Raw genomic sequence first — 17,789 nt, 5'->3', positions numbered from 1 at the left:
CGGGTAAGCATTCATTTGCAGGTTAATAAATGCTTGCCCATTTATTTAACATTGTTTTCTAAATATTAGTGCTAGCACATAAACAGCAGCTGGTGCTGCTGTTCACCAAGGGGGCTGCATTTAAAGGTCCAGAGGGCCGCAAGGGGCCCCCAGGCCATACTTTGAGTATCACTGCTCCATAGGTTTAATGGAACTTGAATGTTATCCCAGGTGCTAGTAGGATAGGTAAAATACGTAATTTGGTATTAATGCTTAGATTTACTCATGCTTTCTTACTGATGACATCATGGGGATACGTTTAAATATGCTCAAGAAATCTAGGAGACTGCAGGCCGACATATTAGAAAACGGTAAATTACAAGCCTTCTCTTTGGAAAATCCTTTGAATATAGAAAAACATAAAGACAACATGATCAGTTATGCTAACAACCAGTTAAAATGAATTAACGAACACTACTTTTTCTTATTTTACCAGAACTAGATTACAATGAATTTGTACAAACATTGGTACTTTTCAGTGTAGACTATGACCAATCCATTCTCTCTGGTATTGCCAAAATCCACCTCACCGCACTTTTCTCACTGGAGGTAGAGACAATTACAAGATTGCTTGTTAAACACACAACATTCATACATTGCAAAACACATCCTATTTAACCAATAAAGCTGAGATTTCAGGAGGCTCCAACAAACTACGCAGCGCCAGCAATATCAGATTTGAGATCCCAGTTTTGTTCAAGTGATTGGGTAAATTATGAAGAGAACTGTAACATGGACAATAAGATAATGTTATCAGGCACGTTCCATAATCTTCATGACTGATTGACTGACATTTCAAATCAGCAATAACTGCACTGTCAATTCATTACTGTTGAGGCAGGAGCTGGACATGCATCTCAGTATGGCATATGAATTTGCTCTTGTAAGAAAATGTCTCTTTTTGCATGGATTTTGTACTGATGCTGTTGGGTTTTGAACTCTGTATCCTGGAACCCTGCAAACCAGGACTCAGTGCATGTGCTCTGACCCCTAAAAACGTGTCGAATTTGTAAAAAATCACAATTCACAAATTTAACGTACCTACAATTCCATAGTTATCTAGTACCCAGGTGACCCATGACCTATAAGATAATTGTCACAAGTGGACTACAGCACCTATTGTGCCACCACTTAAGTGACAATACAAATCATGTATTAGGGGTGTCCCTAGAGCCTGAGTGTTCAGTGGGAAAATTGCTAATTCGACCTAACAAATTAAACTCCTTGCCAGGCCTAAACCTGTGCTTTTCATTTTTATAAGTCATGGCTAAGGTAAGCCCTAAATGCCCATCCTGCAGGATGCATGGCAATTAAAAAGTAGGACATGTGTACTTACATTTTACATGTCAGTGAAAAATCTCCAAGTTTGTTTTTCACAGTGGCAAAGCTGGCTCGACAATAGAAAAAGCAGTGGGTTACATTTTAACGCCTTATAATGTAAAGCTTCACTTTGGAAATAGCTAGAGCTATGATTTAATGACTCAAATTAATCCTAATTAAAAATGTTATCAAACTATCAAGTCGAAATTTAAATTACTATTTTGAAAACACCACTTTTAGAAAATTATGATTTTTCTGCCTAAATCCTTTAGGAGCCTTTTCAGAGTTAATCCCCGACTGCCACCTGACAGCCTGATGGCCCCTGCAATGAGATGTAAATGGCTCCCAGGAAAAGGAACAAAAGGGCCTTGCCTGGGAGGAGGTGTGACCATCCCCTGACAGGATGAGACATCAAATGCACAAGCTTCAAAGGGTATACACTGTCACAGGCAGATGTACTTCACACTTTGGCCTGCCCCTACCATTGTCCAAGTAGCCTGATTGGCATCACTCCCAGTGGTAGAAAAACATGTTTCATAACTGCTTTGAATGGGGGGGTCTCATTTTCCTAGAACACACCTAGGGGTTTTCCCAGAGCTCTGCACAAGGAAATAAAGATTCTGCCATATTGGTTTTAGGTAGAGAGGTGCACTGAGGGATAGTTTACACTACACCACACACGAAGGGCTGCTAAAGTAAAAAGGGCACCTCTGAGAACTTTTACTGCAAGGAGTGGGCAGGAGTCTCCCTCAACCACAGGCTGGCACTGAGAATAAAAGCAGTAACTTCAGTACACGTTTTTGAACATCTCTGAACCTGTGGAATATAGAAGATGGACTGCACCTGTGGAGAGAAACCTCAAGGGCTGGACTTGCTCCCCACTTGTACCCAGGACAAAAGAGTGACTCCAATGATTAGTTGACTAGCTTCCTATTCAGCTCCAGGATCACAAAAGCTGCAAGAAGCCCAAATCTCTGTAAAGCCCCAGTGGCCAGTCCCAAATGGATATGCCATGGACCCTGCTGGTTGCTTCTGGGAGAATGAGTCCTAACTCCCAAGTGCTATCCAAAAGGACCCGAACCCTTGGCTTTGGCTAGTGTTAGAATGCACTTGTTCCAACTTCAAAATTGAAAGACTGGTCACTTGGAAATTTTTATGAACTTTCTACAAAAAGAATGAGAAGCTACTACCGGACCACCACCAACCCACAGCCTCCGACATCAAAATGCCGGTCGGACTCAACTTGCTGGTTTTCCCCGCTGAAAGGATACTGGCTTTCAGAACAGTTTGTAAGTCGGAACATAGATGATTTCACTGGAGCCAATGCCAAGCAGCAACCCGATAACAGCACTGCCCTTGTAGCCCCAGATTTAAAACTCCAACCACTTGGAGTTTTCCCACTGTCGACTACAAGAGCCTTCAATTTCTCACCAGAGCTGAGTCACCCTCGTCGAATCCGGCTGGCACCCTGAGCCGCTAATGACCTCTTCAACAACATTTCTCCAGAAAAACGACTACGTTAGAAAGTAAACACTCCATCGCGGTGAACTGGCTCCCTGTACTTGACTTGGGCTTCATTTCGGTCAGTCTTTTGACCTTGACCAAGTCTAGCACACCCAAATAAAAGGAGATTGACACTTTGTGCTGTGTGGTGCTAGAACCATCTAAAAATTAAAAAATCGTATCTTCAGTTCCCTACATGAGATTTTTGTCATTTTGATGTCTATTTATTTGTTAACATGTACTCTATTTTTTTAATTGAAGATGGATCTCTATTACCACTCTAAAAAAAAACTAATCTCGATCCCCTTGATAGTGACAACTATTCTCCTATAGCAAGGCTGCCTTTTTCAGCCAAACTGGTGGAAAAGGCAACGATTGAACAGTTAACCTCCTTTATTGAACAAAATAACCATTTGGATGTATCACAGTTCGGGTTCCGTAGTGGTCACGGCACGGAGACTGCCCTTATTGTTTCTTCAGAGGAGATTTGCTCCACTTTGGATAGTGGCGGCAAAGCAATCCTAGTCCTATTGGACCTCTACACTGCTTTTGTTATGGTCGGTGACACTTATGTGGTCACCAGACAGAGCAAATTGGGGGTTAAAGACTGTGCTCTTGCTCTGCTTACGTCCTTCTTAACTCATAGAGTTCAATCAGTAAGTTTCAATGTGTACACTTCAGAACCCTACATCTCACCCTGTAGTGTTTCCAGGGATCCATATTTAAGTCCATCCATGTTAAATATCTATATTATCCCTCTGGCAGGGCTCATCAGATCCTTTAAGTTCTCATTGGTACCTTACCACAAAATCACAAAAAAATTATATTTTACAATTTTCACTATTTTCTTCACACTTAATTATATATTAAATTGTGAAGGCACACTCTTGTCAGCATTGAAACTACGTCAATCTAAATTTGATAATGAAAATGGAGTCCTTGTGCGTAATTTGCACTTTAGCAACAGTTTACAGAATACATTCCCGGAGCAACATCCAATCAGAAATATATACCTATGTTACAGTAGAAAACAATTCAGAGCTGTTCACTACCAATCACCTAATTGATCTACGATTGGATGTATTTTATAAGCACTTTAATAGTAAAACACTGAACTATATCACAGACTTCAAAACCACTCATTACTCCTCAATGTACAGTTTACTTAATTTCTCAAACTCATTCAGTAGCTTTGATCATGACTAGAAGTGGATGGAGTTGCATATTCCAAGGGCTTGCAAGTTCACGGATTTTTAAAGCTTTGAAATTAGCAAACTTCCAAATGTTAAAAGACGCAGCTTCAGTGACGCATTTCCATAGTGAGAATCCATTGTTACTGTGGCAATGGGCCATACAGGGCAAGGTGTCACTGCCTGCCTCAACATCAAGACACATTCCGGCCTCCCACTTCCTACTCCTCAAGAGTCCTTACTTCCCAGGGCAAAGTCCTAGTGCCAGAGAATGCCTACTGCAGCCTCCCCCAACCTTTCTGGTTTTAGGAGAAAAGGCTTCAATAGCCTAATGGGAGAAAAGGCATGCATTTCTGCTCAAAAGTGCCCTCGCCCATGGGATAGCTTGAAGCAGGAATTCATTCAACAATGACTTCTTGCTTAGTTTTTCTGCTTTTGCATGAAACTACCAAGGTGGAAGACTGTGAATGTTCACAGTGCTTAACAACTCCTGAATTATTTTTAATCTCTTTGCATCCATGGTAACAATTAGGCATTCCCCTATTCACAACAAACTCTTGAAAAGCATGCGGAAGCGTATCATTATTGATTCAAGCCTTGGCTGTCTCTCTCCTAGCCCTTGAACCACTTATTCTTGGTGTCCTGGAATGTCTTTGGCTACCGTCACCAATCAGTGCACATTTCTTAAAGCTCAATCCTCCGTCATTTTATTTTGTGTCCATTCAGAAATCTCTTTGAATCCTCATCCAGCTGTTTTACTTCTCTGGTCACTTCTTGCACGATAACCATCAAACCTTCTCCTTCTACTGCTTAACAAACAACCTCTAAAGTTCATGAGATTAGCTAGCTTTCCCACACTTTGCACCCATTTAATAGCATGTTGTCTTTATGACTAGTTGCTGCTTAATGCTAAGCTCTGTCAGGGCACTGGCCAATTACGTCCACCCATACTCTACAACAGAAATCATTCCACACACCCTCTGCTCCATACCCGACGCTACTGTACTTTCACTATCAGTTGGCAACCTCTGTATCTTTTTGAGAGAACACTCTCCAACTTCAACTCAGTCACTTACTCCACCCGCTGCCCGCCACCTCACAACCTCAAATAATGCACTCTGTCCACCTTCTCATGATTAACCTATATCGCTCCCCTCATACATTAGACACACTGATTTCAAAAGCACAAAATGGCCATGACCTATTTCTCCTTGTGGGATCCTCACCTGTCTATGATCTTCTCCTTATCTCCCCTTTCACATGCCAAGACCCTCTCCAACCAGGGCTGTCACATTTCAGCACATTTCCTCAGCCAAAAACATCTTGACTCTGTCTGCTGCCTTTTCCTCTTCCCAAGCCTTCACCAGAAGTAAACAAAAATGAAACATCTGTGATAAAGCTTCTTTATGGACATCTCCAAAGTTATCAAGCTGATAACCATCACTTATTCCTGAAACTATCAATGCCATCAACAATCATACTGTCGAGTTTGAGAATTAACTTGCGGATACGTTCCTAAAGTGCCCTTTTCAATCGCTGGTTGCTCTGATTACTGGAGGGTTCTGGCTGATTTGTTTTCCCTTGTTAACTTGAAAACCTTGCATGATTAAGTGGCTAATTCAGCGCCACCGAGTTTGTGTTAGGGCAAATGTATTTTTAAACCTGGCGCATGACACATATTCTTAACAAAATCGCACCCACCTAGGAGGAATGGCAATTGGTAACATTGCATTATTAACACATTTAAATTCCCTGTTAGCCCCCTCTGCCATGTTATCTCATAGTCACTTTGATTACCTGCAACACCGCATGAGCGTGAACACTGGGACCATGTCGACCATTCTGAGAGATGACAGTTCACAGCACACTCGATAAGGCAATGGATGCTCATTTTTGAGGGTTTGTCCAGATTTCTCTTTAAATCAGAAAGTAAAAGAACATAACATTTTAAAACGGAGCTTCTAGTTACCATATAAATTGTTTATTCACAGCCTTGAAATAATTGGATTCTTAATGAAACATGCACAATTTGCTTTCAACATAAAATCAAATAGTTTAACAGTTTATTTTTATATCCCATAAATAAACAACACATTGCAAACAGAATCAAGAGATGTTCCTAAAAGTATCATACAGAACTACGTGAAAGGGTCTTGCATTTGTTTTTTAATGATGTTTATTGGGTTTGGCGCTTAATAAAAATCAAATGCATGAGTTAACATTTCATTGACAAATGATTATTTACCCTTCAACTGATGCATATAATATGGTGAACATAATGTCTTGATCAACAGGACAAGTACTCGTATAATAGGGTTCAGAGTCATGCCCTGGAAAGAGGGTTATTCGCACATATGCTAATATCACAGGGGCATATCTACAAGGCGGCGATATAAAATTAGCGCTGCTTTTGCGGCTGTTTTCAGCCGAAAACCGCAGCGATAATTTTATCGCTATATTAGCAAGGTCACGCTATCGCGTGAAACCTTGCCTTAGCGCCTGAATTACTAACGCCCATCTTTGCATCTCTAATGAGATGCAAAGTGGGCGTTCCTCCCCAGGATAACGGGAGAAATGTCGCTAAGCGACATTTCTCCTATTATCAAGACTCACGCAAAGCAGCATAGCAACAAGAAAAGTAGCGATAACCTCTGTTATCGCTACTTTCCTTACGCCTGCTTTGAAACTGACTTAGCAATGATATCCTATGGAAGGTGGATATCATGGCTAAGTATGTGAGGCCCTATCAGCAAGCTATCACCAAACTTCGTGGGATTATCGCTGGGTTTCCAGCGATAATCTCATGTTTGGCAGTTAGCGCTAGGATTTTTATCGCTTTTGAGATAAGCGTTGGTAATAGCACGCTATCTCAGCGATAAAAATCCACGTTAGACGGCGATAATTATCTTAGCGCTAAGTGCGCTTAGCGATAATTATCGCCGATTGTTGCTTATATGCCCCACAGTTTTCTATAACTGATTATATTACAACATTTCCAAATTACATCTAATGGGAACGTTTAAGAAATAGAAGAGAAAAACGAGAACCGGTAGGCTGCTTTTGATGGTTATGAAGCTTGGAGGCATGCAGGGCAGGCCCTGCACAAGTCTATGACTTTGTGTTCATTGGGGTCATGCGATGCAATGCGATATTGGCTAGGCGTCCCCTGCAAATAGTGGAGGGGCTCCATTGGTGTAGCAAAAGCCTCAGCAGTCCCTGCGGTGCAGGGGGCCCCAAGCTCAGGGGAACCCTCAGACGCTGACAGGCCCCTGACCTGAGAGTTTCGAAGTGGGTCCGGAGCCTGGGGGGCACCCTGCATGTACTTTGCATTAAGGCCCTCTCAAGTTTTGTTACCCCACTGAGGGGCACCATTAGTCGACCCATGGGCAGGAGCCAAGGTGGGAGAGTCCTTTCAGAGGTTTTGTGACATTTTCGAGAGGCGCCTGGGACGGGCACTTTAAAGCATTGAGATGCGAGAGTTCAGCCTCCTATTCTCCCCACCGCACACCAGCATCCAGCCGACCCGAGCAGGTATTGCCCCTTCCTCTGGGAGATGGAGGGGAAGTTGCAACTAAGGTATGCTTGCCAATAATCCCCGGGCTGCCCTTAGATGAGGGCACAGGAGATGGATAAGGAATTGGGACGCTCTGGCACTATGCATTTTGTAGTGTTGCATTGTAATATAAATTGAAGACAATTGTTGTATTGACTGTACACCCTTTGAGCTTTTTTCCTGATCTTATGCCCTGTAGTCTCATAACTGTTATGTCTGCTTAACTATGGTTGTCATTTCTCACTGAACAGATACTGTGTGAATAAAGATAAAGGGCTACACCTTGGCGAAGCCATAATCAAAGTTGTCTCTCTCCTTGTGAGCCTTCTCAGTGGGGGGGGGATGACTTGCACATTGTGAGCGCACTATGGGAAGTTGCACAGTCTGGGCCAGAGGTAGCACAACACGTGTCTAGAAGCGGAATGAAGGCTGATGGGGTGGTGTGGGGGGTGAACAGCATTTCGAGTATTAAGGGCTTCATGGGGAGAGAAGACATGTGATAAGTTCAAGGCAGCAGATCATGGTCCCTAAGGTTGTGATAAAGGGCATCTAGAGTAAGTGCAAGCCTCCAGCAAAGGTGTTTGTGCAGGCTAATTGCCTCCTCCCTATGAGGCAGAGGTTTTCAGCCTTTGTCCAGTGGTGCCGGTCTCAGCTTCATTTATCAAGTGAACGGGTTGGGCAGACTTCCATTTGTGGTAATGGCATATTTGGCAAGTAAGAGCGTATCTGCGAATTATACTACAGTTTTTGCCATTTTGGGCTGTTTATAGATTCCCAGAATATATGCCTTCCAGAAAATCAGCTCTGGAATCCCTGTTATCTCTGAAATCTCCCAGAGGACTGCTGACCAGAAGAGTGTCAGCTCTGGGCAGCACCATGTCATATGACTGAAGACCCCCAGCGGGCACAAGTAGCGCTGGCTGCGGGAAACAAGTGATTGACTTTGGAAATAGGGAGATATACTCTAGAGAGGATAAATAATTTAGTTAATGTAAAGCAGGCATACAGGATACGTTTTGGGGATATCTGAGGGCTTTAGCATATTCTTTTTCATGCAGTTCTCTGAGGAATCCGTGTTCCTGTGCATCCCTGAATGTTTGTAGCAAGGTCTGCACCTGGGACAGGATAGGTTCAGGAAGCCAGCTGATACGTCTGTGGCAATTTCCATAGTTTAAGTAGACTGCATCAATGAGTGGGTCTCTGGTTCTGTGTTGTTATCTCCCACGGGGTCCAGCATATGTGCACTGCTGAGCCACACAGAAGGAATTGCGCATCCTGCAGTACTGAGGTCCAGTGACTGAGAGGAAAGTTATGAGTTGTCTGTTGAGGAAGAGTTTACCTTATGTATGGTGTCCAGCGTCGTCCCAGAAACACAGGTTTTAATTTGTGAATTGGTCAAATGGGTGGGGAGGCCTCATAGCGGTATAGTTGGAACATAAAATATTACATGCTTTGTGAAGTTCAGACCTTTTGCCAAGCACTAAAGTCTGACTTACAGGAGATGGGGGATATTTTGGAGGAGCGTACCCTTCAGGAGTCCAAGTTTGCACAGCTTCTTCTGACTCCAAGCTGTGTTGTGAATTGTCAATTAATCTATCTCTCACCAGAGACTCAGTGTGAAAGCTATTGTGACTGTGTTACAAGTTGATAATGATGGAAGTTGGGTCCCAACCCCTTGCGGTCGGGTGGCAATTTAAACTTAGGTAAGGATACCCTAAGGCAGCCCATGTGCCAGTTTTAATCTCCTAGCTTTGAATCCATCTTGAAAAACATCTTAAGTGAAGGGAATAGTTAAAAGTAGATAAAATAATATACAAAATGCAGGAGCATGACCATTTTTGATATGGTTGCCCTCGAGGCGGTCATGGTCGGTGTGGTAAATCTGAATGGCTAAATGGCAGAAGGAAACATTGTTCCATCGAAGTGGGACCCCTCCAAATTCCACTTCAACCAGAGGGACAGAAGGAGTCAACGGATACAAAGATTACTTTCACCAAATGATCAGCAGAACTGATTGTGCTCCAAAGTCAGCAAATGACATGTAAATTCTGTAGTGCTTATTACGTATGTCTCACAGGTAGAGGAGAACATTGTTGGCATTACGAGATATTTTGTTGATTGAGGTATGACACAGGATTCCCCAGGTCTCTTCTTCCACCTTTGCAGGCATCGCAAATGATTCCATACTAAGGGCAAAGAGGAGGAGGGAGAGAGGACACCCCTGATGGGTCCTACAGTGGCTAGGAAAGGGATGAAGATAAGGTGGCCCAGTTGGATTCTGTCCAGTGGGCAGTATATAGAAGCTGTATCAATTTAATCACCTGGGGCTGAAACCAAAAGTACCCCAGAAGAGGTAATTCCACTTGAGAGTGTTGAAGCCTATCTCTAGGTCCAATATGATATAAGCTGAGTAGGGGCACATGTGAGGGTCTGTGACTTGGAATAATTCTGTGTTGTTCTTTTAAATGAGGTGGAGGCATGCCTGAAAGTGACAGTTTGCTAGATTCCGGATCATATAGTTGGTATTGAGTATGGATATGGGGCCGTAGAAAGCTAGATGATGATAGTTTTTGCCAGGTTTTAAGAGTGAGACCAGCAGAGCTACACAGAGGGTGGACGGCAAACCTACCTCAGAAACAGCGGTCTCATACATTTGGGCCAGTTTGTGGGCTAAGAGCGAGGAATGAGCTTTAAAGAATTCTGGAGGAAGGCCATCAGTGTCTTGAATCTACACATAAGATTGTAGGCAGCTTAGGCAGGTGTTAGTTAATCAGAACTTATTGGGTACCAAGAATTAACATTGTATTTCACTTTGGGAATGATTTAGGTCACTCTTGGGGTTACATATCGAAGTAATAGCTTGAGATCTGTTTTCATCATTGATGAGTCAAGCTAACAGTCAGCCCACTTTATCCCCTTTAGAGTAGGAACGGGCTGGGAGGGACATGTAATCCATACATCTCAGCCAGTGTAGTAGATTGTCTATCTTCTCCCTGAGTTGACTGAGAAAGTCGCAGTGAGTCTGTTCTCCTACTACTTTCCTCTCAATGTCCATTTCGGATTCTTCAGCCACCTTCAAGTCTCTAAGTTTGACCTTGCTGACACTGACAGTGCCATGAATGCTAAGCCCCTAGGTAATGAGTTTTAAGGCCTCTCACTAGACCAATGGGGAAGAGCTTGAGCCGTGGTTTTCAGGAAAAATATATTAGAACATTTTCATCCATGATGGTCCGGAACACAACGTCTTTCAGGGTGATTGGCTGAAGTCAATATGTTGGTATAAGTGAGAGGTATTTCCTCCAGTACAGACGGAGAAGCAATGGATTATGATCCGAGATTCCTCTGCCCAGGAAATCTTGGGAGGTCACCATAGGACACAATGCCTTCAAGCAGACTATACTATCCAGGCTCACGTAAAGATTGTGTGCCACAAAATAAAATGAGTAGAGTCTAAAGTGCAGATAATGGTGGTGCCAGACATCTTTTAGATACCAGTGGAGAAGCAAAACTGCATGTGCCTGAGAGTTCAAGGCCGTTCAAGGAGCAGAGGTGATGTGATCAACTTAGGTTGGTATTAAGAACACAGTTGAAATCACCCCTAAGTGTCCACTGGATCTTGGCTGAGAGTGCAAGGCGCCTGGAGACACGCTTGAGAAAAATCGATTGGTTAACATTAGGGGAGAAAAATCCTGTGAAGGGCTAAAGGCCTCTCAAGGCCCTGCACCCAATACCTTGCAGGTGCCAAACCCACCAAAGGCATCAAAACTCTGTGGGTTCCCAAGTCCCTGCCTGTGGACAGGCCCTGCACCCAGACCTATGAGGGCCTAATTGGGCTTGCACAGCAGGGGGCTACTGGCTTTATCAAGGGGTCGGTACATCAACATACATAAAGCAGATATACTGGCTTTGTTAAAAAGTAGCCGCCAAAATGTATACTTTATGATCCACAGATTACAATGTATAATAATTATGATTATCATGTTTTCAATAAAGCATTTAATTTTTTAACAAAAACACAAAACATGTCTTTGACTCTTTTTTAAACATGTAAGCAGCTAAAAAAAAAACCCACTAAGGAGCCCTGGACTCCAGCTTAAGAGTATAAAGCTCAATCTCCGAGTGCTTTGAAAATATTATAGTAAGCTCTCCTGAGGTCATGGATTTACTGACCCAGGAAACTTAATGTATTGTTTTTTAAGTTGCGGGGGGTTACTGTGCTCCGTGCAGTCCTACAGAACACTCAAAAAAATGCTTAGTGGCGTCCCCGCCACTTTTAGGAGCGCCAATAGAATAAAAGTACATGATTAGCAATCCCTCCCAGGTCATTATGTGGCACCCCTTGCTAGAAGAGTGAATAGCAAATGGCGGGCTCTGTCTCTCATTTATTTTTATTTTTATTTCCTTTTTTTTTTTAAATCGTTTCTGGATGTCCTGGTCCCACACGGGACACCCACACTTTCTTTTAAAGTCAGGCTGGGGGGGTCCCAAGGCCCCTGCCAGCTCACTAGCCAGCATCTTTCATGAGTCCTGGCAGAAGCAGGGCCCACAATGCATCCATCGCTGGAGCGCATTGGGGAGCCACAAGGCCCCACAGCTTCCCAGCCAGCACCCATTGTGTTGCTCGGTTGGGAGCAGCATTTTTCTCTACTTCTGAATTGGCGTGTGCAAACTTGTGTTCCCTGCCTGGAAGAACGTTGGCAGGGAATAAAGTTTATATTCCTGGCCCGAACACTCCCGAGCTAGAAACACAGCATTGTTCTTGGAGGTGGTGTGCCCAGGACACTGCTTTCATCAGGTGGGGTCCCTGGGGCCGATCTACGGCTCAGAGAAGGGTGCAGAATTCCCTCCTTCCCTGCACAAAACACTGGCCCAGAACAGGAAGGGGATGCCAGGGTACAGCTATGGCTCAGAAGTGAGGTGTGTGGCCCCCACCCTTAAATTTCAGAATGGCCCCAGGGATTCTGTCCCACTGGGGCCTCATAAATGCTCTGTCAGGGGCCTCACAACTGCCTCCCCTACATTTTCTTTTTTTTTTCTTTTTTTTTTCTATTTATTCAGCAGATGACAGATTTCAATATTACAATGTTACAAACAAATCATTCTGCAATACAAAAACAAACACAGAAAGGACGAGCCAGCAAAAAAAACAAAAAAAAAACCCTGAACAGGTCATTAATGTGCAGTTATTTAGCTATAGCCTTTGATCACAGCCAACCTGTTATTAGGGCCCATAATTGCACACCGAGTATTTTTCTCCTATGGCCTTTCAATTTATAAAGGGCCATTTCCATATTATACAGAGCGAGAATCCTAGCCCTCCATACAGAGAAAAGAGGTGGATCCGGGCTCAGCCACAGCGAAGTTATACAGAGACGCATCACAGCCATACATAAAAATAAAAATCCCTTCTGTGATGCTGCCCATTTACTAGGTGTTATACCAAATTCAGTGCCAAACAGAGCAAGACCTACATTGAGAACTACCGGTATTTCTAAAGAAAAATTCAAAAAATGCTGTAGATCGTACAGGAAGGGGGCTAAGGACGGACATACAAAAAACATATGTGCAGCATCCGCTGCCACCAATCCACACCAAGAGCATTTATCCCCCCTTACGGTCTTCCATCTAGCGATCTTGGCAGGAGTGTAATATAGATCAAAAATCGCCATATAGCACTGACTCTTGAGGCTTCCAGTCATCAGTATAGAATTAGCCATTTCCAGAGGCTCCTGCAAGTCTATATTCGTGATCCCTAACCTGTTTTCCCATTTTTGTTCCTGGATTAAAGGGTCGTCGTGCTGCCCCCGAGTAACTTCACGATACAATTGCGCTAGCTTGCATCTGCCCCTTGTTATCTCGAGAACAAGTATCACCTCGAATGAGCAGGTACCTCTTATAATAGCTTTATCTAAGAAGCTCCGCAGCTGTAGATATTTAAAAAAGTCACCCCTGTCAAGATCGAATTTCTCCCTCAGTAAAGCATACAGCATAATTTGGCTATGTTCACAGAGATCCCCAATAGTCTTAATACCAGTCGCATGCCACTTTCGCGTGACAGAATCCTGAAGGACTGGGGAAAGTGCCCCCATTAAGCCAATAGGGGTATATCGATTGAAATCCCTTCTCTTAAACAACACACAGATCTTTTTCCAAACCAAATACGCAGCCATCAGATTTTGAATCTGGTTTTCTTGTAATAGCTCGGCTCTATAATCCTAACAAATAAATACCGAGCTTCTAGACCCAAAATTAATTCATAAATAGAGGGGAATATGGCCGGGTCCTGAGCAGTTCTTTCTCCAAAAAATAAAACACCCATGTGCTGATATCCCATAATAAAGACGAAAATTAGGGATAGACCACCCCCCACGGATTCTAGGTAAATAGAGCCACTTCAAGGCTCTTCTCGACCTTTTATAGCCCCAGAAGAACCGAGAGCACATCCTTTCTATTCTTAAAAATAAAGTATTAGGAAACAATAACGGAATAGCTCGAAACAAATATAAACATTTCGGGAAGATTAGCATTTTAATAACATTACTTCTTCCATAAAGGGACAGATGCAGATGATCTAATTTCTCCAAAGTTTTATTGGCGGCTGTAATAATAGGATCAGCATTTAAAACAGGAATATCTTGAACTTTCGCAGAGATATTTATACCCAAATATTCAGCCTCAGCAACTATTTTAACATCAGCCGGACAGCCCCTCTCCGAATGTAGGATCTGAGTTTTAGCTAGGTTCAGTTTATAGCCTGAAACCCCAGCAAAGTCCTTAGTCAAGATCTCTATTCTTCCTAGGGCCCTGGTCACATCCCGTGTGAGAACTGCTAAATCATCAGCATACGCTAATACTTTAACGTCATGTAACTGAGGTTTTACTGGAATAATCAATGGGTCGTGTTCCAATTTAAAAATTAGCGGCTCGATATAAAGAGCAAAAAGGAGAGGTGAGCAGGGGCAGCCCTGTCGGGTACCCCTGAACACCCTAAGTTCCTCCGATTCCACCCCCGAGACCTGAACGGTAGCAGCTGGTTTCCTGTATAGAGCCTGAACAGCCTTAAAAAATGGGAATCCCTTCCAAATAAGTACCGACCATAAGTAATCCCAGGAGACCCTGTTGAATGTCTTCTCGGCATCCAACAGGGCCACCCCCATCTGAGAGTCTGTTGTTACCTGTGCCCAATCGAATAAGGATATCACACGTCTTATGTGGTCAGTAGGGCCTCTACCAGCAATGAAGCCGTGCTGACGTATTGAGACTATTGGGATAATAACTATGGCAATTCTCCTAGCAAGTAATTTTGAATAGATCTTGCTATCGGAGTTAATTAACGATATAGGTCGGTATGACCCAAGCTGCGTCCCATCCTTCCCCTTCTTCTTAAAGACCACTATCGTGGCTTTAGACCACGAATCCGGGGGCATACCTTCAAAAGCATGCTGAAGTAGAGACAATAGCTCTGCCCCCAGCTCCGCTCTAAATGTAATATAAAACTCCAATGGAATCTTATCAGGAGCCATCGCCTTACCTCGCGGAAGTGAGAGGAGAGCCAGCTCCACTTCTTCCCATGTAATCGTCTCCGATAAAAAATCTTTCTGAGCTTCTGATAGAGAAGGGGCCGCGATCCCTGCTAAATAGCTATCCGCCTTATCCGTTTCCTCGTTAGAGTACAAATCCTCATAGAAGCCCTTAAAGGCATTCCGCACCCCTTGCGGAGACTCCTGAACTATTCCCTGTATATCTTTGATTTTAATAATTTTACTTTTACAGACTACCAACTTGTTCATTTATAAAGATAAGTCTATCATTTCGAGTAAACCCCCACCCCGCCTCAAGTGCTTTCCCCCACTTGTGCTTGCCATTCCTCACAGAATTGAAATCACATAGAAAAAATAGGATACTACAGCTGAATTTCAAATTGCCACTGTAAACAAAGAAACCTCCGCCCCAACCCATAAAGAAATCATACAGTGCTGAATTTTTCACCCCCAACACCCCCCTTCGCCTCCCCTCCCAAAGCAACCAACCCCCACCCCGAACAGCCCCCCCTCCCCCACCCAACCCCACCCTACCAACCCCATGAAGCAATGGGACCATCGTCCCTTATGATGTAGAGTCAGGTACCCAACCCCCCTCCCCTCATCTCCAAAAGGATCATACTACCTAAATACAACTTACTATAAAGACTAAAAAAAAAAACATATTACTAATTTTTCCAATTGGTTACCTAAATAAACATCAGGGCCCAGAAAAGAGAAAAAGAAAAAAACCTACTTAACAACTCGTAAATACATTTGCTAGTTACATAAGAGATTCAAGACTCAAATCCAGTCTATGCACCAGCGAATAAGATTATGGAGTCATAAAGTCTGCAAAAATTCCTTGGCTGACGCTTCGGCACAAAGCATCTGGGTCCAACCTTTTGCGATAATCTTCAACTTGGCCGGATTCTGAAGATAAAACTGAGCCCCTTTTTCCTGGAACTGAGGGATTAACTGCCGTAGTCTCCAACGAAGATCGACAGTGGCCTGACAAAAGTCCGGTCTAACAAAAAAATCACATTTTAAAACAGCCCAGTGTAATGGGGGTCTGCGGGGAAACCTTGTGGAAACCTTGTGGAAGGCAGCTGAACACCCTCCTTCCCTGAATTTAAAATTGGCCCTGTGAGATGGTGTCCCCAGGGCCTCACAACGACTTGAGGCTGGGAGCTGCATATTTGAAAAGTGGAATTGTGTAATCTGTCAGTGAAAATATAGGGTCAACAGGTAGAAATGTTTTGAATGGGAGATAAGTATTTCAACATTTGATTAGAATCAAATAGAGGGGCAGACAAAGTACACCAGATGTTTCCCCTTGAGACAACCTTATTTTCTATCAAGTATATCATAGAGAAACCTTACCTAGCAGTCTTTACAGTTGGTACATACTTCAAACTGCAGGAACAGAACATGGTCACAGATCTAGCCATGTCTGAGAACTGAGAAGCAGAAATTTTGTGGGGAGTGACTGGATGGCCTCACAACTGAGGGACTGAGTGGTTAAGCAGGAGGTTAGTTGGGTAATAGTGGGAAAGCAGGCAACTTTACAAAATGAAATATTCAAATCAGGCTGTTAAGTTTATCATACACAGTAAAATACAAGTGAGCTATTCTTAGACCTGGCACCATTGGCGTGGGTCTCCCTTCCATTTTTTGCTGTTGTCTGGGCGCTGTGCCACTGCCACTGCCATTCAGTGCCACAGCGCGAATGCTCCCTGTGTAAAGGTGACATGAGAATTGGTATATCCATGATTGGCTTATTTGGTTTGCCTGTTAGTCCCTAGTAGAGTGGCCTGTGTGTGCCCAGGGCTGGTAAACCAAATGCTGCTGGTGGGCCTGCAGCGCTGGTTTGCACCACCCACAGAAGCAGCTTCTAAAGTGTGTCTCAGACCTGCCACTGCAGTGCACAGTCTAGAACTGCCATCTTGGCTGTGAAGTGCACCCACTTCCCAGCCCCTGAACCTTCCCTTGGCATCATGTAAGCCACCCCTATGGTAGGGTGCATTGTATGCGTAAGGTAGGACATGCTCTGATGTGTGTAGCATGTCCTGGTAGTGAATTACACCCAATTTCGTTTTTCACTACTGTAAGGCTACCTGTTCTCCAAAGGCCAGAATGGGAGGTTTGGCTATTACATTCTATAGTCCTAACTGACCCACAGAACATGGTAGAAAAACGAATTTAGTATGCCTGAGCTCAGAATATTAAAATACATCTTTTAGTGAAGTTTATTTTTATATTCTGTGTTTGAAAATACCACTTTTAGAAAGTAGGTATTTTCTTGCCTAAGCTTTCCAGTGTGCTCTGTTGTTATGTGTATTGGCTGTCTGGTTTTGGAGGGACAGGGCAGGCTGAGTCAGACCTGGGTTGAATAGAGAGATCTACATTGGAGTATGGGGAGGGGTAGCTCTTGGACCTGAATAGGGCTGTGCCTGGCAAGGTGAATGCTGGCTCCACCTCCCACTGTGTGTCTGATGGCAGAGCCCCTCTTTCTGAAAGGAAGGATGCAGCCTGGTAAACAAAGTGCTCCAGTGCTGGGCTGAACTGGCTCTGGCTGGGTTCAGTGACTTGTGACTCTTTAGGACAAAGACTTTTGGGGTATAAATATCTGTGCTGAAACCCCTACAATTTGTATTGCTCCAG

The 17,789-nt window shown here is 43.5% G+C and overlaps 1 protein-coding gene across 1 annotated transcript in view; it reads right to left on the bottom strand.

Moving 5' to 3' along the window:
- Positions 1-17,789, bottom strand: part of THSD7B (thrombospondin type 1 domain containing 7B) — a 2,208,177-nt gene that overhangs the window by 153,205 nt on the left and 2,037,183 nt on the right. Inside the window, exon 21 of the mRNA XM_085647534.1 lies at positions 5,850-5,967. Coding sequence (XP_085503660.1) covers positions 5,850-5,967 — 118 coding nt within the window. The remainder of the gene's footprint in view (positions 1-5,849; positions 5,968-17,789) is intronic.

The sequence above is a fragment of the Triturus cristatus genome, chromosome 3_2 (genome assembly GCF_964204655.1).
Source record: "Triturus cristatus chromosome 3_2, aTriCri1.1, whole genome shotgun sequence".
NCBI lineage: Eukaryota > Metazoa > Chordata > Amphibia > Caudata > Salamandridae > Triturus > Triturus cristatus.
The sequence above is the reverse complement of the archived record's forward strand: the minus strand, read 5'-3'. Positions and strand labels throughout refer to the sequence as shown.